The sequence below is a fragment of the Gymnodraco acuticeps genome, unplaced genomic scaffold, assembly GCF_902827175.1.
Source record: "Gymnodraco acuticeps unplaced genomic scaffold, fGymAcu1.1, whole genome shotgun sequence".
In the NCBI taxonomy this organism is placed as follows: Eukaryota; Metazoa; Chordata; class Actinopteri; order Perciformes; family Bathydraconidae; genus Gymnodraco; species Gymnodraco acuticeps.
In genome coordinates, this window is record NW_022990191.1 from 150,185 (window position 1) to 176,077 (window position 25,893).

General features: G+C 41.4%; 2 protein-coding genes across 13 annotated transcripts in view; both read left to right on the forward strand.

Moving 5' to 3' along the window:
• Nucleotides 1-613: 613 nt before the first annotated feature.
• odf2a (outer dense fiber of sperm tails 2a) lies at nucleotides 614-23,200 on the forward strand. 5 transcript variants are annotated; one of them, XM_034217918.1, is made up of 19 exons: nucleotides 614-1,333; nucleotides 1,947-2,099; nucleotides 2,535-2,648; nucleotides 2,761-2,940; nucleotides 4,319-4,506; nucleotides 4,923-5,064; nucleotides 10,538-10,663; nucleotides 11,275-11,349; nucleotides 11,535-11,606; nucleotides 11,724-11,840; nucleotides 11,960-12,145; nucleotides 13,040-13,149; nucleotides 14,257-14,392; nucleotides 14,635-14,745; nucleotides 16,389-16,652; nucleotides 19,365-19,465; nucleotides 19,691-19,853; nucleotides 20,730-20,855; nucleotides 20,941-23,200. In XM_034217918.1, the coding sequence occupies exons 1-19, from the start codon at nucleotides 1,331-1,333 to the stop codon at nucleotides 21,109-21,111; spliced, it is 2,538 nt and encodes an 845-aa protein (XP_034073809.1). In that variant the 5' UTR covers nucleotides 614-1,330; the 3' UTR covers nucleotides 21,112-23,200. The 5 variants fall into 5 exon arrangements, with proteins under 5 accessions (XP_034073809.1, XP_034073810.1, XP_034073812.1 ...); XM_034217919.1 differs by having other exon boundaries at nucleotides 11,538-11,606; XM_034217921.1 differs by having other exon boundaries at nucleotides 1,947-2,078.
• An 846-nt stretch (nucleotides 23,201-24,046) lies between these two features.
• sptan1 (spectrin alpha, non-erythrocytic 1) overlaps nucleotides 24,047-25,893 on the forward strand; it is a 60,154-nt gene continuing 58,307 nt past the window's right edge. For all 8 annotated transcript variants that reach the window (XM_034217902.1, XM_034217904.1, XM_034217906.1 and 5 more), the window contains exon 1: nucleotides 24,047-24,185. In XM_034217902.1, coding sequence (XP_034073793.1) covers nucleotides 24,141-24,185 — 45 coding nt within the window. In that variant the 5' untranslated portion in view covers nucleotides 24,047-24,140. The remainder of the gene's footprint in view (nucleotides 24,186-25,893) is intronic.

A 25,893-nucleotide genomic window follows, 5' to 3' on the forward strand; every position in this document is an offset into this window, starting at 1 on the left:
CTATACCACACACACCTACACACTGTACAACACACACCTACACACTGTACCACACACACCTACACACTGTACCACACACACACCTACACACTGTACCACACACACACCTACTGCTCCTAAAGCATAATCAGGCTACAGCCGTTGTGTATTTTATTATGTGAAGCACTAAATGGTCTTAGAAAAACATCGACTCTTTGTTTGTAGATATCTACTAAACTACAGCAAATAAAGAGAGTAGGCCTGTTATACTGAGTGATATATATTATACACACTGCTCTGCTTTCTGCACGGACCTCACAGCTGTTCTCTCTGTAAACATCGCGTCGCGATGAAAGCAGTTAATAAAATAATATCCAGGGGATGCATGCAGAGCTGTCATTGGCTGAGATAAGTCCGGCCGTGCGTCACGCCTCTTTGAAACATCTCTGTTAGCGGAAATGCATCCACGAAGGAGCCGTGGAGGACCGTGGAGGGCCCATCAGTGTATCCTCGGTTAGAGCTCCTCCAGAGAGCCTCCTCGACGCTCGATCCTCGGTCCTCGGTGTGCATTTAGAGAAATGAGATGTCCTTCAACATGGCGCGCTGAAATTCATTTCCGGGTCACTACCGGAGGACCGAGGAGTCGAGGAGGGGACATTTGAGTATTGAGAAGCCTCTGAGGAGTCGAGGAGGGGAAATTTGAGTATTGAGAAACCTCTAATGTGTAACCACGGGGCATGCTGCTGCACAAGTGCCTCCAGGGAAGGGATAGAGAGGATGTGGGACTGATGGATATGTATGAGGGGCCGTTAGGGACCTTATTCAGAAATACCGTTCACACACACATTACTACACAATTACTACATTTACATAATGAGTAGGTTTTCTGTTGATTGTGCATTTTGGAAGTTAGTTCCCGCAAACAAAGTTACAGTTATTTAGAAAACATTATGTTATCAGTTCCTTTCACCTGGTAAGAGGGCTATTATTTTATTTTTTGCGCGTTTCTGTGTAGCTTTTGATGCGATGTGCATACATGGGGTGGGATTCATCTTGACACATTGCATATCTTTGATACTACCAACGCTTGTTGAGCTGTGTGTTGCTAAGGAACGTCACAATGTCCTTTCTGGTCCAATCACTGTTGGAGAAAGATGTCACCTGCTTTAAACTGACCAACCAGAGAGACTCTAACGTCACTACCTGTTGAAGTCTATTGAAGACTTCACTACAACAGACTTTGTCATGTTATGTTTATGTCAACTTGTTCATTTTGCCTCCTAAACTAAAAACGGTGCTCTGCCTATGACATTTATGTTCAAGTCCTGAAGAATATCATTTGGTTTCTCATATGGTAAGACGGAGAATTTGTTTGTCAATTGCACAGACGCTAGAGGGCTGTGTGTAGCTAATAAGCTAAAGCCGATGCCAGGCTAATGTATTGTGTACAGTAAGCTACTTCTGGCTAAACTACTTTACCTTGTATCTTTAAGACTGTAACTTACACCATACATAATTATCCACATAAATTGCTGAATGTCTAATGTAACTTAGAATATTGTCAGTGCATTTGTTATCATTTTGATTTTGATAGCTTTGACTGCCTATGTGGATTTTAGAAACCTAATGTAACTGTCATTGTTAGTGGAATCTGCAACTTTTTGAAATGTGTTTTCATTAATGTATTGAACAATATTCTACTCTGTTCCATCACGTATGTCAAAAGTCGCCTTAGAGAATGCAAAATACACTTCATAATCTCCACTTTTTGTCATTCTGTTGATTTTGCCTCTAAGATTAAGATACAATCTCTCCATCCCTGTTTGACATGCTAGCATTTACACAAGCAACATTAGAAATATGTATTTCAACAGAGAATGTCTATCATATTTTGTAATTGTGCATTTTTAATAATAATACCTGGAACCCCTAAAAACTCATGTTATCACTCTTCTCTAATGTAATAGTTTGGAATGGTTTCACAGAGGAAAGCAATGAGAACTCGGTCAAGTTCTCCTCCAATCCATCTTCACATCAGCGACTCCACCCCGGTCCACGTGCACGTGAAGAGCCAGAGGAGTCCTGCCAGCCAGCCTCAGGTCACACACCCACTGATGCTGGCATGTCTTTATTGTATTTACTTTAATTTCATATTGTAAATGTGCATCTTTTGAGGACATGTACCCTGGATCTTTTTCTTTATTCTTATTATCTGATCAAAAGTTAAGATATTGTGTGAAACTCAACATTCTGTAGTAAGATAACATCAGACAAGGTGGACCTTTATTGATCCCTGTATGGGCAATGCAGGTGTTATAGCAGCAACAGAGTCAGAGTGAAATACAGGACGGTACAGATAAGAGTTCACACAAAGATAATGCAATTCAAATAAAATGATATAAGTAACTGTTCAAACAAGATATCTCAAAAACAAGGAAAATGGTGATCAGTTGAATGATCATATATATTTGATTTGTTCTCATGCAATTTAGTGTGTATGCAGCGTAAAGGGCTGATGTGACATGCTGCTGCTCTCTCTGCGCTCTGTGTTAAAGGAGAAGACCAACGTGGACAGGGGAAACCTCCGTCCTACAGCCAAGGTCAAAACTCGAGTTCCATGGATACCACCGGGAAAGGCTTCCATACGGGACGCTTCATACAAGTGGGAGGTATAACACATCCTAAACTCAAAAGACTCCTAAATACCATCCTCTGTTAGATTTTAAATATTGCTCCTGCAGTTAAAGATGTTGTGTTACTGACAGTGTAATATGCACTAAGGGTCCAACGCACCGCCTTGAGATCACCCCCCCACTCCATGAAGAGCCTGAACACCCCCAGTCTGCGCTGCGACTTGCTGACCTCACATCAGAGGAAGAGGAGGGGCTGCACGGGCGGATCAGCCAGTATGAGAGGAAGATCGAGAGCTTACTGACTGAGGTCAGCTCTCTGAAGAATGAGGTCAGTTTCCCCGTGTCCACTCTGATCTGAGCAGGTCAGCATCACACACCAGGCTTCACATCATAAACAGAGTTTGCATTTTATTGGCCTCATATTCGTTTTTTTAATTGCATTTCAGACATTGATATATGCTTCCTTGCTTGTTTGTAGGCAGTGATTGTTTCAAATCAGTTATTAGATGTCATTATATTACAATTATCATTCTAAAGTTACAACTTGCTTCAGCTTTTTGATAGCAGTTTTCCCAATAGTGAATGCTAAAGGGCCGTCCACTGATGTTCTCTACGGTGATCCGTTTACTCGTCATGTGAAGTGAAGTTAGTGACCCTATGGCAACATGTGTATGATGAAAGCTGTCACAAGAGTTTGAAAGTTGGTGCATTTACAGGTAGGGTCTCATGGAAGATCATATCCAGTTGCATTATGGGTAATGTTCACTTAACTTCTGCTGCGTAAATTCTGACAATTTAAATCAAAAATCATGTCTCTTGGGTCCTGTAAGAAAATGCAAATATTCTTTGTCATGGCTTCTAGCTGAAACTATTTTATTTTGCGCACAAATTGGTGGACCATTTACCTCTGAGTCTCTGTGTTGTTGTTTTAAAAAAACATCTTTGCCACTATGGTGCATCTGAAACACAACAATATTTAATGTGTGATGCTACTTTAATTACATTGCATTTATATACAAATAAAGTGTGCAAGAAGTAAATGAAGTTTGATACTTGCATAAGACCAGAGAAGGCTGCTGAGGTCCCTCCTTTTATCAAATGTCATTTTGTTGATGATGTGGAGTCAACCCTTAAATGGCTTCTGTATTCTTGGGGATCCAGTCATTTCACAGGCTGTGTCCATGTGTAATTTGGTTTTACATGGGTGTAATATAAGTCTAATAACAGTGCATTATGGGTATAATATTGGTGTAACCATGATGTAACATGGGTGTAATAACCGAGTAATATAGGCGTAATACAGTGTAATTATGAGGTATATTTATGTGTAATAGGGGTGTAAAAACAGTGTAACACGGGTGTGATACTGGTGTAATAACAATGTAATAGGGCTGTTATGGCGATGTTTTAATGTGTAATATGGGTGTTGTATGGATAAAACCAATCAATATATGTTACATGATATTTATATGTGATTGCACATTTAAGGGTTAAGAAGCTGTGCATACTAAATGATGACTGAGTGGACGTTCACCCACATGCAGTTTTATGAATTAGACAGAGTTCAATGAAGTGCATGCTTTTTAAAGTTATAATTACCACACTATGATGTCAATGGATGGAGCCTTGGTAAAGAACACGCGGACCGCAGTAACAATGTTTGTGTGTTTGTCCACATGTGTGTTTGCACATGTGTGTGTGTGCAGGTGGAGCTGCGGAAGAAGGAGCAGCTGCTGGAGCGTCAGTCGGAGCAGCTGAGTGTCTCCCAGCGGGTGATGGAGGAGCAGGAGGAGCAGCTGGAGGAGGTGAGCAAGGAGCTGCAGCACACTGAGAGAGAGAACTCACGACTGCGCCTGTCCATGGAGAAGATGCTGGAGGAGAGCGACTACAACAGGTAAACACAGCAGCCCTTACCTGAAGACTATCTGTCAAATAAACACTACCAAGGGCCAATTACAGCTAACAACATTTAGAAGTACGATATTATTTACTTTGAGTTTTATTATTATATTAAATATAAATGTACAAGGTAAAGTGTGAAGACACTTTGGACACTTATTGCAGATGGCAGGAATGACTGTTCTTGTTCTTCTTCGAGGTTATTGGGTAGATTGCTCAGATATCAGTGTAGTTATTTTAAAACATGTAAACAATGCAATCATCCAGCTTTACTGTGGGGAAATGTCCTGATGTCCTGAGGGCAGTGTGAGGGTGGACCTCGCTGGTCTCTGATGTAACGCTTGGTGTTGGAAGGCTTCTGGTTCCAGTGAGGAGTCTGAGTCTGGATCTGCTCCTCTCTTTCCCCTGCAGAGGGGACGGGGGCAGTCTGCAACAAGACAGAGCAGCTCTGCACAGGACGCTGATGGAGGCTGAGGGGGGGGGGGCAGCAGCGGCCCAGCAGCTCTCCGCCCTGAGAGACTCTGTTTCCAATCTGTGCTCTGCTGCTGGCACTGTGAGTATCTCTCTCACTGTCAGTGCTTCTGACTTTCTCTAGAGCTACACATTTAGCTTTCATAAATGTTGATATTATATTGATGTTTTATTTTGAGATTGTTTTATTATTTTGTATAGCCTCATGACAAATTGATGACTTATTGGAAGTAGGGGGAGCACTATATTTAAGCATTTACAACTGGGGGGTCCTTTGGAAGTTTTCCCTTGTCCGCTGTGAGGGTCTAAGGACAGAGGGTGTCTTATTCATATTCTGTACAATTTATTTTATAGGTTTTATTATTTTATTGTATTGATTCATTTTGACTTATGTCTTCCTTTATCTTACCGAGACGGATGGCTATTTATTTTAATTTGTATTATCAAACCTTTTACGTCCTTGTGTCACTAAATCAGTGGTCCTCAAACCTTTTCTGTCAGGCCCCCCCTTTGGAGGAAAAAAAAAGTCGGGCCCCCCCAACACAAATAGTCAGGCTCAGTGGCGGTGCCAGAGATTTCTTTTGGGGGTGCTGTGGGGTAGCTTGACGTTTCATAGAGGGTGCTCAAACATTTAGGGTTTCCCATTAATGTACCGGAATTTTCTACTGCAACAATCCCCACGCAAAAATACACAGTGTTCCCGCAACAGTTACAATGAAGGCTCGATAATCAGCTCACGGCATATAGGCAGGGGTAAAGTGCTATTTTTACAGGTGGTGTGTGACCTCACATAGGGGGGTCCGGGGGCAAGCTCCCCCGGGAAGATTTCTTTTTAAATATTGAAGTTAAAAGCATCAATCTGGTGCACTTTCAGAGCAACATGAAGAGATCTATGGATACATCTCTCAACACCCAGATGAAACAGAACTGTAAACAGATTTACTTTTTCTTTATAGATATTTTACAAATCACCCTTTTAAACTGTATTCTTTTTTTACTGTCATATAGTATTTCATACCTGTTTTTCATTTATTCTCTTATTTTTTTATAACTATAATGATCATATAAACGTGTGCCTCGGAAATAATTGTTTACATTAATGGTGACCAAAACATTTGAGACCCACTGAGATAACACTGAGGCCCTTTCTCATTTAATCAAATCCCCCTCCTCGACTCCTCGGTCCTCCGGTAGTGACCCGAAAATGAATTTCAGCGCGCCATGTTGAAGGACATCTCATTTCTCTAAATGCACTTCGAGGACCGAGGATCGAGCGTCGAGTAGGCTCTCTGGAGGAGCTCTAACCGAGGAGACACTGATGGTTCCTCCACGGCTCCTTCGTGGATGAATTTCCGGGAACAGAGATGTTTCAAAGAGTTGTGAAGCACGGCCGGACTTATCTCAGCCAATGACAGCTCTGCATGCATCTCCTGGATATTATTTTATTAACTGCTTTCATCGCGATGCGATGTTTACAGAGAGAACAGCTGTGAGGTCCGTGCAGAAAGCAGAGCAGTGTGTATAATATATATCACCCAGTATAACAGGCCTACTCTCTTTATTGCTTTAGTTTAGTAGATATCTACAAACAAAGAGTCGATGTTTTTCTAAGACCATTTAGTGCTTCACATAATAAAATACACAACGGCTGTAGCCTGTTTTAGGAACTGTAGGTGCGTGTGTGTGGTACAGTGTGTAGGTGTGTGTGTTGCACAGTGCGTAGATGCAGCGGACAGACAGGTCTCAGTTGGTTTGGTGTCCTCTGCTTACTTTTAATACTTGTAAATAAAACTTTTGGCCCGTAATTTATATTCCTCATTGTAGCGACCAGAGAGGGGAGGGGTGTGGTGTGTGTGTGTGTGTGTGTGTGTGTGTGTGTGTGTGTGTGTGTGTGTGTGTGTGGTGTGTGTGTGTGTGGTGTGTGTGTGTGTGTGTGTGTGTGTGTGTGTGGTGGTGTGTAGTGTGTGTGTGTGTGTGTGTGTGTGTGTGTGTGTGTGTGTGTGTGTGTGTGTGTGTGTGTGTGTGTGTGTGTGTGTGTGTGTGTGTGTGTGTGTGTGTGTGTGTGTGTGTGTGTGTGTGTGTGTGTGTGTGTGTGTGTGTGTGTGTGTGTGTGTGTGTGTGTGTGTCCGCATCTGTCGCCTGTTATTGTCTCATTATACCGCACTGTGAATGAATTAAAAGTAAATGTAAATCGGCATGAACACATCTGTCCATCAGACAGAGGGCTGCTGCCTCCTGTCATCATTAATGGACATCTCTTTAAAATGACCGCTCAGAGGAGAGGAGTTCTCATTTCTCTAACCGCCTGCTGCTTCCCCTCCTCTCTCCTCAGTTCCCCTCCTCGGCTCCTCGGCTCGCATCTCCTGTGGGCGGGACTAAGTCTCGAGGATAGGAGTCGAGGAGGGGAGTTAGAGAAATGAGAAAAGGCCTGAGAGAGTCCTTTAGCTCACTGAGTCTCTCAGTCTGACAGGAGAGGACTCTCCTCCACTTTGTTGTTAAAAAAACTCCTTATATCTGTTAGCGTAGCTCGCTAGCACCAGAAGCTAACAACAACGATCTCCAGTACCGGTGTGCTCTCTCGCTCGCGCGCGCACATAAAATGGCTCGTTCCACACACACACACACACACACACACACACACACACACACACACACACACACACACACACACACACACACACACACACACACATATACACACACACACACACACACACACACACACACACACACACACCACACACACACACACACACACAGTCAAGCTTTAATGAAACACAGAGACCCAGACGTAATAGTACTGTACTGCATCTATTATTTTCAAATCAATAATTTTTCAAATTATGATTTTTTTTTGTGTATCTTTTTTGTAAAAAAAAATGTATAATGATTTTTCCTCCTGGTCTCTCGCGCCCCCCCCCTGGCATGCCTCTACGCCCCCCAGGGGGGTCGCGCCCCCCACTTTGAGAACCACTGCACTAAATGATGTAATGCATGCGTGCAAAGAGGTTTTAATGTTTGACCTGAAGTGAATTTCTTCTTCTTTGTTTTAATTTGTGATGTATGCCATATTGTGAAAGCACTTTGAGCTGCACCTGGTGTATGGAAAGTGCTATACAAATAAAGCTTTGTAATAATAATAATAATCATTCTGTGTGACTGGCGAAGCCACACACAGTCTAGTATTCAACATACTTATTAGTGCGAATGCTTTGCCACAGCATTCCACTATAGTTCTTCGAATCTTATATAGTTTGGCTCTCAATAACTTCAGCATACTTTCAGCTACAAGAACCATTCAAATATTAAAATATTCAGCCTTTTCAGCACATGATGGGAAACGTTCACCTTGTTCAGCGTTCAGCTTTTTAAACTCTTTTTTTAACATGGGAGGAACCGTAAAATCCTCTTTTACCTACACCGTGCGCAAAATGCTACTCCTTCCACATACTTTCATCTACAGAAACCATTCAAATATTAAAATGTTCAGCTCCTTCAGGACATGTGTGCTATGACTTTTCTTGTTTACGACATTTATACTTTTTGAAATATTCAGCTTTTTAAACTATCTTTTTAACATGTACAGTAACTCAATGGGAGGAACCTTCAAATCCTCTTTTACCTACACCTTGCGCCAAATGCTACTCCTTCCACATACTTTCAGCTAGAGACTTCATTCCAACTTTAAAATGATCACAAAACCTTCAGCTATGAAACTTATTCTTCAGATTTTTGATATCTTTTACACTTTTTGAGATATTTAACTTAGTTTGGAGCTTGGTAAAGAGGCCTTCTTCAGATGTTAACATTAGTGTGTATTGCACAGCTCGTTAAGTCTAGAGTGCTTTGATCTCAAAACAGAGTGGAGCACAGCTTGAAATTTGCCCAATTATTTTTTTTAAACTGCCATAATACCCAAACCCTACACTCCTTGGACATAATATTTCATGAAAAACGTAAGAAAACCTCTCCTAGATTGGAAAATAAAAAAAAATTAAGCAAAATAATTAAACAAAATGCCTCTTGAGGGCATGAAGAGACAAAAACTTTCAACATGTCTCCATTAAGGCCTATTGTAAATACAGCCTGCTCTTCCTTCACAGCAGCAGCCGCACACCTTTAGTTAATCTGCCAAAAAGGCCACATTATTGACCCAAAAGTACACAAAAAGCACACTTCAGACGCTCGTCAGGGTCCTGAGACGCTTCACGCGTTGACATTTCACAGATATCTGCTACGGTTCTTCCACAAAACGTTCAAATGTAAGAGGTTTATCTCTCATTCAGAACAATGGAAAGGCTCTCCTCTCACAGATCACTATACATCACCATGGAAACCTTTGATCTCTGGGCTCACACAGGTGTTATGATTGGGTGTTATGAGTAGGTGCTCAGGAACAGAAACAAACACTGACAGACTGGACTTTAACAGACTGTCTCAGCCTATTCTTTTCTGTCTGATGGAGACTTCATACAGACTTCAACAGGTTCCACATATTTGATACATTATTGGTGACGTATGGTTTTAGTCGAAAAGTTTGCAGTCAAAATATTCTGCTGCTTTCCCAAGCCTTTTAACTTTCTTTTCTCATCTTAATACAAATTCATTCACTACTACTTACATCTGATATTTAACTCCTTCAGCCTACTTTCAGCTGCAGAAACCATTCAACTATTACATTATTCAGCTATGTCAGGACATTGAGTCTATACATGTTGTTGTTTATACCTTTTTTTAAACCTTTTCTTTTCAATATTAAGCTTCTTCACTATTTTTCCTACTCTTCCAGTTTAACATTTCACTTTCAAGTTTTCAACAAAGTCATTGCAATGCATTTGAGCTGTAACAATTTGATTCAAATCATTTCACTTTTCTGCATTTTCAGCTAAATTCAGCCATAAATGTTCACAGTTTACAGCATTCGCACGCATTTTCTGCAGGAAATGCATTTTCTAATCTCATCTTATTCTCCTTCTTCCGCCACAAATATTGTCACGCTACTCGTCCGGCAGCGTTGACACAAAACACACAAAAAACACATCAAAACGTGCGGAATGACCGGGATCGGGTTGCTAGGTCTTTTATAAGAGATTCGCCAAGCCGTTTTCATGCAAATCGCAGAAAACTGCGATCATTTGCCCTATAGGAATGAATGGGAGAGCTGGTTAAGACTTAGAGTGGGTGACATCACGGCTAGAGGGGAGAGGAGCTGCGAAAAAAACGCTTTGATCTTTGAACACACCTGTCGGTCGTTAACTACATCCAGTGGTAATCTAAAGATGTTCAGAAACGATGCAGGAATGTGGTGCAAGAATCCAAAAATGTAATAGATAAACAGTTCAAATAGTCAGCTAAAAGTGAGCTAACATTTATGGATATTCTTTGTTGTACCTTAACAATACAACTAATGCTATTAATTATACTTACTCAGCGGGGGGAATGTTAGCATCGGGACGCTCAGCCAAGTTTCAGTCACACAGACAACATTTCTCAGAATGTTTGAGTTATAACCTATGATGCATGGTGTCAGAAGAGTTCCCTCCTGTGTGCTGCAGAGGCTGTCCGGCTCAGAGGTTGCAGGCCTGGCCCAGCAGAAGGAGCTGCTGCTACAGAAGCTGGACACCTTTGAGTCCACAAACAGAACTCTGCGGCTCCTCCTCAGAGAGCAGCACAGGGCCCAGGTATGGGGGGGGGGGCATTTCTGCAGAACAGTCTGGGGTCTTCTGCTGATCACAGGGTGTCCCATGACGGATACACAGGAAACACATTCATTAGTTCTGTGATGCTCATGATGTATTTACTATTCCATTTCTATGTTCAACACTGTACCTCGAGGAACAACAGCCTGAAGGGAAATTCAAACCAGACACTTATATATAATGTAAAAAATATGAATATAAAAAAGCAACATTGGATTTCATCAAATGTTTCCATAAATATTAAAGCACATTGACTGCAATACATTACATCATGTTACATTTGGCTGAGGCTTATATCCAAAGTGACTTACAATAAGTGCAAAGACCATAGAGATTCAAACTCCGAACAACAAGGAAGGTGCAGTTATATTCACTTCAATGAGTTACAAGGCCTAAATGAACTTTACACAATACAGCCAGAGATGTTAACAGAATAGTTTCCATGTGGTAGATAAATGCTTCTGGCAGTTGACTAATGAATACAAATACATATCAAGATAATGTTGCCATATTGCTTCAGGTGCATGAATATGTGTCTAATGTGACTTTCAGCAGCAGTTTACAGCAAGTGATTTCCATGTGTGTGTGAGCAGATGGAGTCAGAGCGAGTGTCCGAGCAGAAAGACGCATTTCTGAAGAGACTGGCCGACACAGAGGCACACAACGCTGTGAGTGTGGGAGAAGCCCAGTGAATCTACTCATTTCATTGGAACTTGCATTAGGCAGGCTTCTATCATATATTTTGGCATATATGTAGACATCATTTGTTGTATCTCTGTGTTACCTACATTCAACTTTTTCCCTGTATGTAAAATGTGCTTTATAAATAAAGTTTGCCTTGCTTACCTTACAGCAGCTTGTGGTAAAACTTCAAGAGAAGGACAGAGAAGCGAATCAACTCTGCATACTCCTGGACAGTGAGAAGGTACCGTGTACAGAGCAATATCTCACCGAGGCATTTCAGGCTTTTCTAACAGCTTGTAGACCAAAGCAGAAGACCAGTTTTCCCTAATGTACATTCTACTGTGTTATGGGGGTGCAGGACAATGCCAAGAGCTCATCTGATTTGTCCAAGAGTCTGGAGTCAACCAGAGCTCATTTACAAGGACAGCTGCGGAGCAAAGAGGCTGAGAACAACAGGCTGACTGTGCAGATAAAGGTCTGTCCTGGCATGAGCCATCACTATTAAAATGATTGAGCTGGTAAGTTATGTTTGAGGTCTTGTTTGTAGTTTAATTGTAGGTTTAATTTTTGGTTTAATCTTTTCCATTGGTGCAGAACCTGGAGCGAGCAGCCAGCCAGCAGAAGGTGGAGATGGAGCGTCTGACGGAGCAGCTGGGGGGGCTGAGGCGGCAGGCCGGTGCAGATCGAGAGGCTCTGAAACGCGCCACGCGAGCTCAGAAACAGCGGGCAGAGCGCAGCGAGGACACGGCGGGCCAGCTGAGTGTCCAGCTGCTGGACATGGTGCGCTGCTCTGAAGAACTTCTGTTAAAGCAGTCACAAAACATTGCACAACACATTAGATACACTTATTATTCGTTCCATTGATTGTTCCTATGAGTTCACCTTTAAAGCCAGCTTCAAGCTCCATCCTACACTCTTGGTTGCACTGCTGTCTTTAACAGAATCAAGTTAAAGCAGTGCTGTAAAGTAACTTAGTACATTTACTCTAATTCTGAGGTACTTACTTAACTTGAGTATTTCAATTTTTTGCTACTTCTACTCCACTATAATTCAGAGGTATATCGTGTACTTTTCCTCCACTACATGTATCTAATACCTTTAGTTACTTCACAGATGTGGATGAATGATGTGAAATAGAATCAAGTGTTAAATCAGGCTTTAGTTCGACCTGGAGTAAATCCACCAGCTACCCAATCTAATCCTACTTTATTTATAGAGCACTTTAAGACCTCCAGACCAAAGTGCTGTGCAGAGAAATGCAAAATCACGCAGCGCAGCTCACAAAACAAAAACAAATACAGGTAAGAACACAAAATAAACAAGAATCCATATAATAAAAACAATATTCCATTCAAAAGCAATAAGAGCAGCAATCTACAAAGTACAGAACGCTAAGGGGAAGAGGTGGGTTTTAAGACGAGATTTAAAAACTGACAGTGTAGAAGCCTGTTTAATGTGGAGGGCCAGAGTGTTCTACGGGTTAGGGGCCGCAGCAGCGATACAAAGTCATTCAAACTAGCTGCACCTTTACCAGCTTTGAGAACACTTTCATGATCAATCATTATAAAATACATCATATATATTATTCTGACATGGACCAATCTGCACAATGAATACTTTTACTTTTGGTACTTTAAGGATATTTTGATGCTAATACTTTTCTGTCTCCCACAGGAGAAGCAGCTACTGGAGGCACTGTCTGCAGCTGAGGCCTGGCAGAGTCGCCATGCCCAGGAAGAGAAGGACAGGAGTAAACTGGAGGTAGAGCTGTCTCTGTTGAACAGGTAACAGACAGGGTTCATTATTTTCATTCAAACATTTTGTAACTTTTAGTTTTTACGCGCTGCACATCTGGAAAAAACTCCCAGAAAACCTGAGGTCCTCACCAACCCTGAGTTCTTTTAAGTCGTGGTTAATAACATTTATTTGTACTGCTGATTACCCAGAAGTCATTTAACTTAGTTTTATTATTACACCTCTTGCAGCATCATCTGTGTTTACAATGTTGATTCAAACTGCTTATTATCTCTTTTAGGAATGGTCTTTATGAATCTGTTATTCCATTGTGTTTATTTATTGTGGTTCTTTCTTTTGTCTTCTTTCTTAACTTTAGTCTGTTTATGTTGATGTCACTTTGAATTGCCTCTGTGTCGGAAAATGTGCTGTAGAAATAAACGTACCTTAACCTTGACCTAGGGGGGTGATCTTTCATACTGAAGGTTAGAGATATGCAGTTATGTCAGGTACAGAGGCAATTCTTGGAGTGACATATTTTCTAGCAACTTCAGAATTGTAGTCGCTGCGCCGAAAAATGCTAGTTGAATCATAGAAAAGTGATTTATTTTGTACTATAGTTATTTCAGTAACAATCAATCAATGTTTATTTATATAGCCCAATATCACAAATGTTACATTTGTCTCAGTGGTCTTCACAGTTTGTACAGAATATCAGTATGACAATACGACACCCTCTATCCTTAGACCCTCTGTCCTTTGACCCTCTGTCCTTAGACCCTCACATCGTACAAGGAAACACTTCCAGAGAAAACCCACAGTTTAAAGGGAACATGGGAGAAACCTCAGGGAGACCAACAGAAAAGGGATCCCTCTCCCAGGACGGACAGACGTGCAATAGATGCCGTGTGTAACACAGTTATCGTGTCAAACTAGTATTGTTACCCTGTTGACACCATCAGACAACACGCCTGGACCAGTTGTGAATTTAATTTGCGCCTACATCTTTTATTTAATTTTTGTATTTAAATTAAAATATTTAAATAAAAATGTCAAAGTAGAACAGTTGAATCAGTGAACAGCTACTTCTGGTTCAGAACTCCACCATTTTGGTTATACAAATGAATATTTGATGAGTGTTGTGTTATGTGATGCAGCCGAGCAGCAGAGCTGACGGAGGAGCTGCAGAGTGCGGGGGATAAAGGCCGATCAGAGAGAGAGGCCCTGCTGGAGAGGCTGCATGCACTGACCTCACAGAGCACCGGGGCCAAACTGGAGACCCAGGCTCTTAAGGTGAAACTCCAACAGCACAACAAAGCTGTCACTAATTATTATTCAGTGAAGACACATTTATTGAATGGCAAACTGACCATATACTGATCACATTTCTACACATCTGTTGTGTCGCTTTTATGTCGTGGACAATAGCCTCCCTACTCCCATTTTTGATTCCAAATGACTCCCGTTGACTTGTATTAGGAGGAATATCTGTTGGTGTGTTTGATAACTGATGACAGCTTCTGTGTTCCTGTCAGGCTACAGCCTCTGCAGTGGAGGAGAAGCTGGCCTTGTCTCAGTCAGAGCTCCAGCAGGTCAAAGCATCCATCCTGCAGTATGAGAGCCTGCTGGACAGCTACAAGATCCAGGTGTGTGGAGCACATTGTACTACTAGGTTCAAAGTTCAGAGGCTTTTTTTCATTTGCAGAGCCACAGTGTAGTTGTGGCAATATAGATCTTAAGCCCCAGGCTCCTCTCACAATGCAACATAAATATATAAAGACATTCCTCATATAATAAAAATAAAGACAAATAAGTACACATCCTTGGCTAAAAATTAAGAGGAGCAATTTTAAGAACTAAGTGACATTAGTAACATACTAGAGAATGCAATTCCTGAAGAAATTGCTAGTGGGAATGCTTTATGCTGAAAAGCTGACGCTAAACAGCTATGCTGAAATGTAATGTGTAAGAAGAAAGTGAAGAATTTAGATTGAAATGATACATGAACACTGGGGGCTTGAATGTGTGATGAGAGAAGAAAAGAAAGTAAAAAGGCTTGGAAAAGCAGCAGAATATTTGAACTGCAAACTTTTGAACTAACTTGATGGCGAATGATCTGTCGCCATGGCAACGACATTTGATGACACCCCATAATACGCTTAGATGAGTTGATGGCTGCAACGTTACCAAACCTGTGCATTTTTGGGCTGTTTGGAGCATTTTTACTGAAGTTATGAGAAAACCGTGTTTCATGGCGAGCCTTGTGTTACCATGGCAACGACATTTGAAGAAATCTTAAAACTGTCCCATAGATGTCGTCACGGCTGGACTGTTAGCACACGTGAAGTTTCAGCACTTTTTGAACTTTTTCATAAGAGTTATAGCAATATCGTGTTTTACGGCGAGGGATACCATGCCATGGGATTGCCATGGCAACAGCTTTTGAGGAAAACTCACTAATGGCACATAGACATGTTGAAGGCTGGACCATTAGCCATCATCTGAAGTCTGGTGCTGTTTTGACCATTTTCATATGAGTTACGGGAACATCGTTTTTTATGGCGAGGGGTGCGTTTCCATGGAAACGGCATATGATGATAACCTATATGTCTGCTGCTGTTTTGACCATTTGCATAGGAATTACAACAACATCATGTTTTTCCATTGACTTCATTGTTAAAAATGTGATGTATTATGGGATGTATCCCTGGAATTATGAAAGTTATGAATGAGAAAAGTAATAGCAATCGATTCCCGACCGAGCTGAACGTTTTGATGTTTCTGCGATGTGGAGCAGAAGAGCAGCAAAATAACCCGGCGGAATAATAATAGAGAATTTGTCCGTAGAAGAACAAGTAGTTGGAACGCTGCATCAGCATTCCCACTAGATTAGGAGAAATTATAAAAAGGATGGGACATTTAGAACAATGTATGTTACAACAAAACCAATAAAATAGTTCAAGAGAATGTTACTAGACTTATATGCAAGTAATGCAGGAGAAGCTAACTATACGCAGGTAAAATAGAATAAGATGAGCTTAAAAAAATGGAATGTAAAATGAAATGCTGTATAGTGAAATAAAATACTGCTTATTGTAATAATAGATACATGTGTGAGATGCAAAAGGTTGAATGGTTTGAAGCTGTGAAGGCACAGGGCTCAGGGGTTCAGCATTCTGATGGCCTGTGTGTGGGGGTACAACTGTCTCATATAGTGCGCAGCAGTGTGAGATTGTTATAGCACAGCAGTCTGCAGCCAGGTTTCCTTTCTGCTAAACACGCTGCACAGGTTGGGAAAACCCGTGGCGAAGCCGATGAGTACCGTGCTCGGCTGGCTCAGGCGGAGCGGCAGGCCCAGGCGGTGCGAGGGGGGCTGGAGCAGGAGCTGGAGGAGGTGCGCAGGGAGCTGCTGGAGCGCCTGGCGGAGCTGGAGCCTCTTCCTGAAGCCGTACGACGCTCCGAACTCCAGCTGCAGGAGACCCAGGACAGGGAGCGCAGCCAGGAGAGACGCAGCATGGAGCTCAGCACCACCCTGACCGACCTCCGCATGAAGGTCAGAACTCACATATATATTTAGATTATCTTTATTTTGTATTATAATATTTGTTTTTATTATTTGACTCCTGTTTTATTCAGTCCTGTGTTGGTATTAAGTGTTCTATTTCATCACAAAGCTTTGTGTTACACTCTGTTGTTTCTTATTGGGAAGGGGGAGATAGTATTGTGCTTATTTTTTGTAAATGATGTGTATGTGTTTGGTTTGTGAAGCACTTTGAGTTACCTTTGTGAGAGAACAGTGGTATATCCTCTCCAGAGCAAATATTAAGACTGGGGGGAAAATTACAAGAATTGTCATTTGGCACTGGTGGAAGAAACAGGAGCAAGAGACCAAACAGGTCATTTATTGGAAACGGCATTTCAACTCAAACAGCTGTTCCTCAGCTAGGCATTCACACTGTCATGACCTCCTGATGGCAACAAAGAAAAGGCTTTCTGTCTTTGAACGCGGCAGGATTGTTGGGCTGCACAAGGCGCGCCATCACTGCTGAGGCTGGACGCAGTAAGACGCTCATTTTACATTTCTTAAAAGATCCCGAGGGTTACTGGACAAAAAAGTAAAGTGGTAGACCCAATCAAATGTCCCCTGCGCCGGAGGGTCCTACGAGCTGTCCGGAAAGACACAGGCCAATCTTCGACCCTAATGAAGGCCGTTACAGATGCTGACTGCAGCCCAATAACCATAAAAATGGCATCTGCGAGAGAAGGGCCTCGAGAACATAAAAGTCTTTGAAGGACATGTCTCCTCCAATGCCACCTTGCCCGTCTGGACTTTGCAAGGGAGCACAAAACATGGGACATTGAAAGGTGGAAGAAAGTGTTATTCTCTGAGCAGAAAACATTGAACCTGGATGGTCCTGATGGCTTCCAACGTTCCTGGCATGACAAGGAGCTCCCACTGGAGAGGTCTTCTACGCGGCACAGTGGAGGAGGCTCCATCATGATCTGGGGTGCTTCTTCCTTCAAGGCTCAATGGAGCTTCAGGTTGTGCAGGGGCGTCAAACGGCAGCTGGCTCTGTGGAGATGTTGCAGCGGGCATTCCTCTTGACTGAGGGCCCTCGTCTGTGTGGTGATGACTGGGTCTTTCAACAGGACTTCTTCCTGGGGAACAACGTCGCTCTTTTGGACCATCCAGCCTGTTCCCCTGATCTAAATCCCATTGAGAACGTTTGGGGATGGATGGCAGGGGAAGTTTACAATAACAAACGTCAGTTCCAGACCATGGATGCCCTTCGTGGAGCCATCCTCACCACATGGAGCAACGGGAACGTTGCTCCATGTGGTGAGCCTCATGGAAACACTCACATCAAGCATGCCTAAACACATTTTTGAAGTTATCGACAACAAGTGTGGGGCTACTCACTACTGAGTTCATTTTTCTAACTTTCAGTTTTGCTTGTTTTTTTTACAGCAATGGTCTTAAACTTTTGATCAGCTTATGGTCAGCCTGTTTGAGTTTAAATGCGGTTTTCAATAAATTGCCTACTCTTTATTTTTGATCTCTTGCTCTGTTTCTTCTTACAACCTGGTCACGACCCACCAGTGGGAAATGGGAATTGTTAGAGCCACAACGTTGTTATTTCGATTCATAATTTGATAAATGATTTAATGATGGAAAATGATTCATATTGCCATGGTGAATATGTTTTGAGGAAATGATTGTTAATTTTATATCGTAAATATGATCTATTTCCTTGTACCTTCCGGTGTGTATTTAAGTGAGGTAATTGAGGACAGCCGGCGTGCTCGGAGACCTGATGAGACGGGGAGCGGAACAGTTTTTCGACCGCAAATTGTTAACAGAGATTAGTGTTGCAAATTGGACTGCAAAGTATAGTTTATATAGGAAAGCATACCGCCGAAATATTGATTTAGATTTGTTATTTTGAGACTATTTAAGTCAATACTTTTTGTTAATAAATTACATTTTTTGACTGAAAACCTTCGGCTGCTTATTGCTTTGGATTGCGTGTCGTCAACCCCGCTCTATAGTGGCAAAAGGAAACCTCGGATGCCATTACAGGAATTCTTGTAATTTTTCCCCCGGTCTTAAGATTTGTTCAGGAGTGTATATAAAGTTTGATTTGATTTGTTATATGTATATATACAATAACTGCAAGCTCAAGTTATCATCACAAAATCATGATTTAAATACAACTTTAAAGTGCTCATTTGAAAATGAATCCGGTATTCAAAGATTGATTTTGAGTAGACAATACAACGTTGGTATGTACACTGAACAAAAATATAAACGCAACACTTTTGTTTTTGCTCCCATTTTTCATGAGATGAACTCAAAGATCTAAAACATTTTCTATATACACAAAATAACCATTTCTCTCAAATATTGTTCACAAATCTGAACAAATCTGTGATAGTGAGCACTTCTCCTTTGCCGAGATAATCCATCCCACCTCACATAGAAAATGTTTTAGATCTTTGAGTTCATCTCATGAAAAATGGGAGCAAAAACAAAAGTGTTGCGTTTATATTTTTGTTCAGTGTATTATTGTCACTATTAATGTCCACAAATGTATTGTTGATTGTTCATTTGTGCAAATACATTTATTTCAGCATTAGAAATGTTTGTACATTTTTCCACATCAATCTTGCTAGACCACACACATGCAGTTTTCGGAAGAACTCGAGGAAGACAAATGCTTGGATACTGAGTCCAGGTCATGTGATGAAGGCTGTGTTGTGTTAGGTGGAGACGCAGGGCAGCCAGGTGGAGCTCCTGAGACAGAAGAACAAGCTGCTGCTGGGCGAGAACAGACAGCTGCAGCACAAACTGGAGACAGGGGAGAGGTCAGTGGCCTATAGGATATCGAGAAATGTTTTACTATGAATTATTATGATCAATGTATCAGTAATATTCTTAGCAGATGAGGTTAAGTTTGGTTTCTAAGTGTTGCATGTTGGGCATTTTTAGGACGATCCTAAAACACAGAAAACATCTTAATGACATGACCAGGTTAGCTGTTTATTCTACAATATAACTGCACATTTAACTGATTGTTGTTGGTTTTGCAGAAACCTGGAGGAGGCTGCCAGTCAGAACTGCGAGCTGCTGGCGGTCATTTCCAAACGGGAAGACTCCATCCACAGCAATCAGCTCCGCCTGGAAGAGAAGAGCCGGGAATGTTCCATGCTGAGCCGGAAGCTGGAGGAGGCTCTGGGTGACGCTCGCCAACAGGTCTGTAGCTGAACACTGGTCAAACACAGTGTGGGATTCAAGAATACAGCAGGAGATATCATTAGTAGCTCGTAGCCTTCTCAATCGTTTCAGACTTTTGCTTTGACACAAAAGCGGTGCAGACAGAGAGGTTCTTCAACAAAACATAACAGGGTTGTGCAGCAAACAAAAGGAACAACTGAGCACTCAGCAGCAGGGGTTTCTGCAGCTTGGGAATGTCGGGCTGATAAATGAGCCTGTATGTCTGTAAGTGCATATTGTTAGGGACATAAAATATAGGGATACATTAGGTTTGTCCGATGTATATAGGGAAGGTGTGGCTCAGTGCGTTAGAGCGCTGATCTTCAGGTCAGGGGCGCACAGGTTCAATCCCGCTGTGTCCCCTGACACTTCACCCAAATAGCTCCTGTGGGGATTGCACACAGTATGGAGTGTATGTAAGTCGCTTTGGGTAAAAGCGTCTAACAAGTGACATGTAATGTAATGTAATGTAATGTAGTGTAGTGTAATGTAATGTAATGTAGTGTAATGTAGTATACCCTCTGCTGAGTAATACAGTCCCAGAGATGGAGAAGTACTCAGCTCTACCAGATGGTACTCTGTTACAAGTCCTGCAATCAAAATGTTACTCAAGTAAAAGTAAAAGTATTAGCATCAAAATATACTTAAAGTACCAAAGTACTTATTATTTATAATATGTTTTGATTATAATTATTGATGCATTAAATAGCTATCAAAGCTGGTAAAGGTGCAGCTAACAAAAAAAATGAAATACTCAAGTAAAGTACAAGTCTCTCAAAGTATAGTGCTTGAGTAAATGTACTTACTAACTTCCCACCTCTGTTAAGTCCAACTTATGTCTCATATCTTTTCCAGATTTCAGAAACTAGAGGACTTGCTGCCACTAAAGAACGCTCCACCCAGTCCAAAATCATCGACCTAGAGACTCACCTTAGCAGGACTACCTCCGAAATCAACCAACTGCGGCGCAGCAAAGAGGAGGTAGAGGCAGCCATTAATAGTTGATTTAAAATGTGTATGCATCAGCTGTGTCAGCAGGTCTGTAAAGTGTATTTGTCATGCTCAGGTGGAGCGGCGGTACCAGAGCCGACTGCAGGATGTGAAAGATCGCCTGGAGCAGTCAGATACCACAAACCGCAGCCTACAGAACTACGTCCAGTTCCTCAAAGCCTCCTACACCAACGTGTTTGGAGACCTGGCCCTGGGCGGCTCTCTGCGGTCCCCCTCACCCATCTGACAGCCCCTCTTAGTGTGGCTGCCAGCATTGTGAAACCGGACATGTTGAGTACCCCAACGTTTTATGTTGGAAATGTATATTAGGGTCCCCAGCACATAGAACCTGCCGGATGCTAACCTGCATATGTTGGGCAATTTGCATAATTAGTATAAGTTGCATTAATTAGCATGCAGTCAATAGTTAAAAAAATGGCTGACATATTTTCTATTTTCAAATAAATAGGCAATTTGTCCAATCCAAATGATCCAGAGTCCCTTAAATCTTCAAAATCAACCCAAAATGCATCAAAATCAGCCCACAGAGAGTACAACTATTGGCTTTTCCTGGTTAAAAATGCCATTTGTTATCCTGTAAAAATGTCAGAAATGGGCTCCTCAATAACCCCCCAAACCCCTCCAAAAGTACCCAACATATGCAGGTTAGCATCTGGCAGTTTCTATGTGCCTGTACTATACATTTCTAACATAAAACTTTGGGGTGCTCAACATTTCTGGGTTAACAATAGGACTCTATGAGCTGACTCTATGAGCTGGCAGCTAGACTATCTGTCAGAGTATTGTGCACACGGTCCAAAACCGTACGGGGGTTTGAACCTCTTACATTTAGATTTGATCACAAGAGCTGGAGGCCATTAAGATGCTTGGTCTGTTGCCTGGTTACTTGGTTCAAACCAGGGAGGAGCAAGAGTATATATTGGCTGTTATCTAGTAGGGCTCTTAGAATGTAAGACTTAGCTATGTTAAAATGTATTTAGAAATGAATTTGTAGACAATACAATTTTATCAAAGAAATCAGAAAAATCGATATTTTGTAATATCAAAGCCCTTAGATGTATGATTTGAAAATGTGACTTCTAGTTGTACCCCAAAATACACAGAAATAGGGCAACTGTTGAAGACTAGATGTATACTCACCTCTAACAGCTTTAACTCTACTCATGCTTATTTTACCAGAAGCTTAAATCCACTAAATTGATTTCCAACACCTTTGACTAATTAAAAAAAACGATTATGAAAACTACAGAAAGGAGACAAGGGCTTCTCGATGTATCAGGTACAATGCAAAACACGGCAGCAGAGGGAACTATCATCTCCCCTCCAATTGTCATACTGAAATACTGCGTCCTGTGTGCCCGGTCTGTGGTGTATAAAGTCATTTGGCTACAGTCTGTTGGCATCACTAAAACTAAAAAAGATATTTGCTTTTTAAAGGGAGAAATAAAGTCAAACTTGTGTCACTGTATTCAAATGTTGCGATAGCAGGACATGCTGTGAACAACTGTGATCAGAGAGAATAATAATGCAGGTTAATGTGGGTTTACAAAAGCACAGCGTGGTAAGAAAATGATAAACTCTGACATGCTCGGGGTTTGAAGGTTCACACAAACTGCAGCTGTGGTGCGCAGCGCTTCATCTACCTAGCTCTGCTGCTGAACATCTGATCCACCAGCACTCAGGTTCTGATCTCACTGAGGAACTAATGGAGCCTTACAGTGTTTACTCCGCTGCTCTGCAAACGAGTAGTGACATACTGAATAGAAGTTCAGAGAGAGAGCTTATCTGATGTCATTTTCAAGACATTGTTTTGGCCTTTTTTTCAACCTATATTTCCAACAGTTTTTCACCTATTTGCCGCTGCCTTGAAGCTTTCAGATTGAATGTTTGGATTGGATAGTATTTGAAATGCCAAAAACAATTGGAAACGGTCATTTCTTTATCAAGTCTTCACAGCATCTTTTTATTTTCAACCTCAGCTAGAAATGTTGTCTGTAATATGTCTATTGCTAGAATGACCAGACTACATACTGTATTTGGACTGCTTTATACTAAAACTATGATCCGTTTTTTACATTTATACAACTCAGTAGCCAAGCCACCCATAACATGATCTGCTTATATTAAGTGTATCGATGCTCTGTGATCAAATGGAGCTGAAAACATTGGTGCTACTGCTGTCCTTTGGCACAAGACAAGACCGTGTTTGAAAACAATATTATAGTGAACTCAATAGTTGTTGTCTGGTATTTATCAACTGAAAAATGTACAGTATTTTCACAGGTAACGTCAATAAAACGTGTTTTTATACCCGAGTCAATCTGACTGAAGCCCTTTTATCACATCCTATTTTGTATGTTTCTGATAAGGTTACAAAGAGGATACAAATGGACACTTTGTTCTGGGCCCATTAGCTCACTGTCTGTGGGCCAATCATCACAGCTGTTATAGTGTCCTGTAGCAGCTGCTCCAATATTTACTATTAGCAGCCTCATCACAACAGTGTGTCAACGTTGACTAAAGCTTAAAAAGACTTGTTTAAATTCACAAAGTAAAAGTCAATTAAAATAAATAGCATGTAAGCATTTGTTTAACTTAACATTAGAGCTGGAAATGGGAATGAACTATCCAAAACAATGTATCAACCAATATGAACTGATGGTGTATTGTCTGTCTGATAAACCCTGGTGGTAGTCAGCTGATTCCCTCACAGATGGCTGCAGAAAGAAAACGTTATGTTAGTGCATTCTGCCTTAAGGGAATAGCTGAGGCGTAAGGAATAAGAGCACAATGTTTCAGAATGAAATGAATACTCAGGTCTCTCTCCAATAATATGTCGTGCCTTATCTAATGTTTTCTTACAAATATATTTCTGTTCAGTTTTGAAATAAGTATATGTCTAATTAATAATGTATTCTATATGGTCTAAAAATGTAAACCAACCCTACAGCTTAACGTTCTGAAAATTCAACAATCACGGATTTGTTTCAAATCCCCCATACTTGCTGAACATTTAAAGAAAAAATAATTATAATATAATAATTTGTTGTTATACTTATTTTCGTAGCACTAAGAAATGTTTGGCTTATTTGAAGCAAATGCAGTAACAACAGATTCTATGCGTTGAGCATGTTCGGGTCTGAGAGCTTGCGTTCGGTATTTTTCGTTTGTTTCCGTACAGCTGCAGAGAATTACGTCACGTTTGGTTGAGAAAAAACACCCATCCCGGAGAGCAGTCTCGCATCTTCTTCGTCGATGCGCCCGGACAACCACTTCGAAAGCTCTTTCGAACAAACCGAGGTATGAAATATGTTTACATGCTCTTGAAATTAATCATTTAGAATCAGACTCATTGTACATTTGACAGTGTGGTTTTCTAAGGACCGTTACCCCGTTTTGTTAATCGAATTTGTGTTCTCTGGCTGCTACGGGTTCGTTAGCTCGGTGGCTAAGTTTAGTTAGCTGCAAGCATTTCTATTGTTGAATGTTTATTACAGTAAGGTAGGTAAAATTGCGATATACGACCTTCTAAGGCTGTCTCTAATGCTGTCTGAGTTTAAGATTAGCTATCTTAATGTTTATGTTAGCCATTATAATAAACGATATTGCCTGCATTGGAATCGAACATACTGCGTTGAATAGGGCTACGTGTTTAAAGACAGCCTGCATAATTAGAAGGCTATTTTCCGTATTGAAAGTGTCCTTTTAAAAATAGGAAAAGGCTGGTATATGGCATCAGGCATTACAAATGTTCACCTCAGCGAACATAACCCGAGGGTTTGTCAGGAGCTGCTAGCTTTATCAGCTACCGTTAGATAGTCTGATGACGTTTGTGACATTTTCACTAACCAACATTTATAAAACAATACTCATGTAATACGTGTTCAATCCCAGTCTGTTGATTGTGGGGTTTGAATGGATGGATGGATGAATGAAATACAATTGGATTACAAATGGCGAAGTTATGTAGGTTGCTGCATTAGCTTGTCGGCCATGTCTGAAGGGAGCCGCCCAGAGCAGAGTTTCGGATGCGGCCCAGCTGTCACCTCTCTGCTGTAACACTGTAATACCCTTTATATTGACACTATGGTAATAACACTGACACACATTGGTTGGAGCATATGATCTAATGCATCAACCGTTTATGAGACACTTTGATTGTGCATTGTCAGTAACCTGTGTTGAAAGAACTAGATGATGTATCAGTCACTATGTAGATGAATAGCACAGTACTTCATTATACCATCATCATATCATGTGAGTACAAAGTAGCTAGTAACTGTGAGTATAGAATACATGTAGTGGAATACAAGTAGACTAAACAGCTCTAAAATATAGTGGTTTGGAAGTCTGAAGTACCTTTTTAAATGGAAAGTAAAGTAAAACATGTCAGAAAAGTACTTAAGTAGAATATATGAGTAAATGTACTGAGTTACTTTCCACCACTTTCAGTAGCTGGCAGTGTTTATGGAGTTGACCATGCCTATGGAAACACTGGTATTTAAAAATGCACTTTACATAAAGATGATTAGTTTGCATATATACGGTTGTGTGCCGGCTTGTGATAAAGTGGAGAAGCCTTTTCACACCTCTGCAGCTGACTGTCCAGACAACTGGCTCTGTCAGGGTGGTGCCACATGCTTCACGTACCAACTGGCTCTGTCAGGGTGGTGCCACATGCTTCACGTACCAACTGGCTCTGTCAGGGTGGTGCCACATGCTTCACGTACCAACTGGCTCTGTCAGGGTGGTGCCACATGCTTCACTACCAACTGGCTCTGTCAGGGTGGTGCCACATGCTTCACGTACCAACTGGCTCTGTCAGGGTGGTGCCACATGCTTCACGTACCAACTGGCTCTGTCAGGGTGGTGCCACATGCTTCACGTACCAACTGGCTCTGTCAGGGTGGTGCCACATGCTTCACGTACCAACTGGCCTCCACTTGGAAATAGAATTCCGATTGGAAGCAGCAGTATTCAAGATAAGGATTAAGCAGCATGGGACTGA

Excerpts from the sequence above, each read along its gene's own strand:
- odf2a (XM_034217918.1), top strand. Across the intron at positions 11,841-11,959 it reads GGCTGACTGTGCAGATAAAG|AACCTGGAGCGAGCAGCCAG; the intron begins GTCTGTCCTGGC and ends CCATTGGTGCAG. Across the intron at positions 14,393-14,634 it reads TGGAGACCCAGGCTCTTAAG|GCTACAGCCTCTGCAGTGGA; the intron begins GTGAAACTCCAA and ends TGTTCCTGTCAG.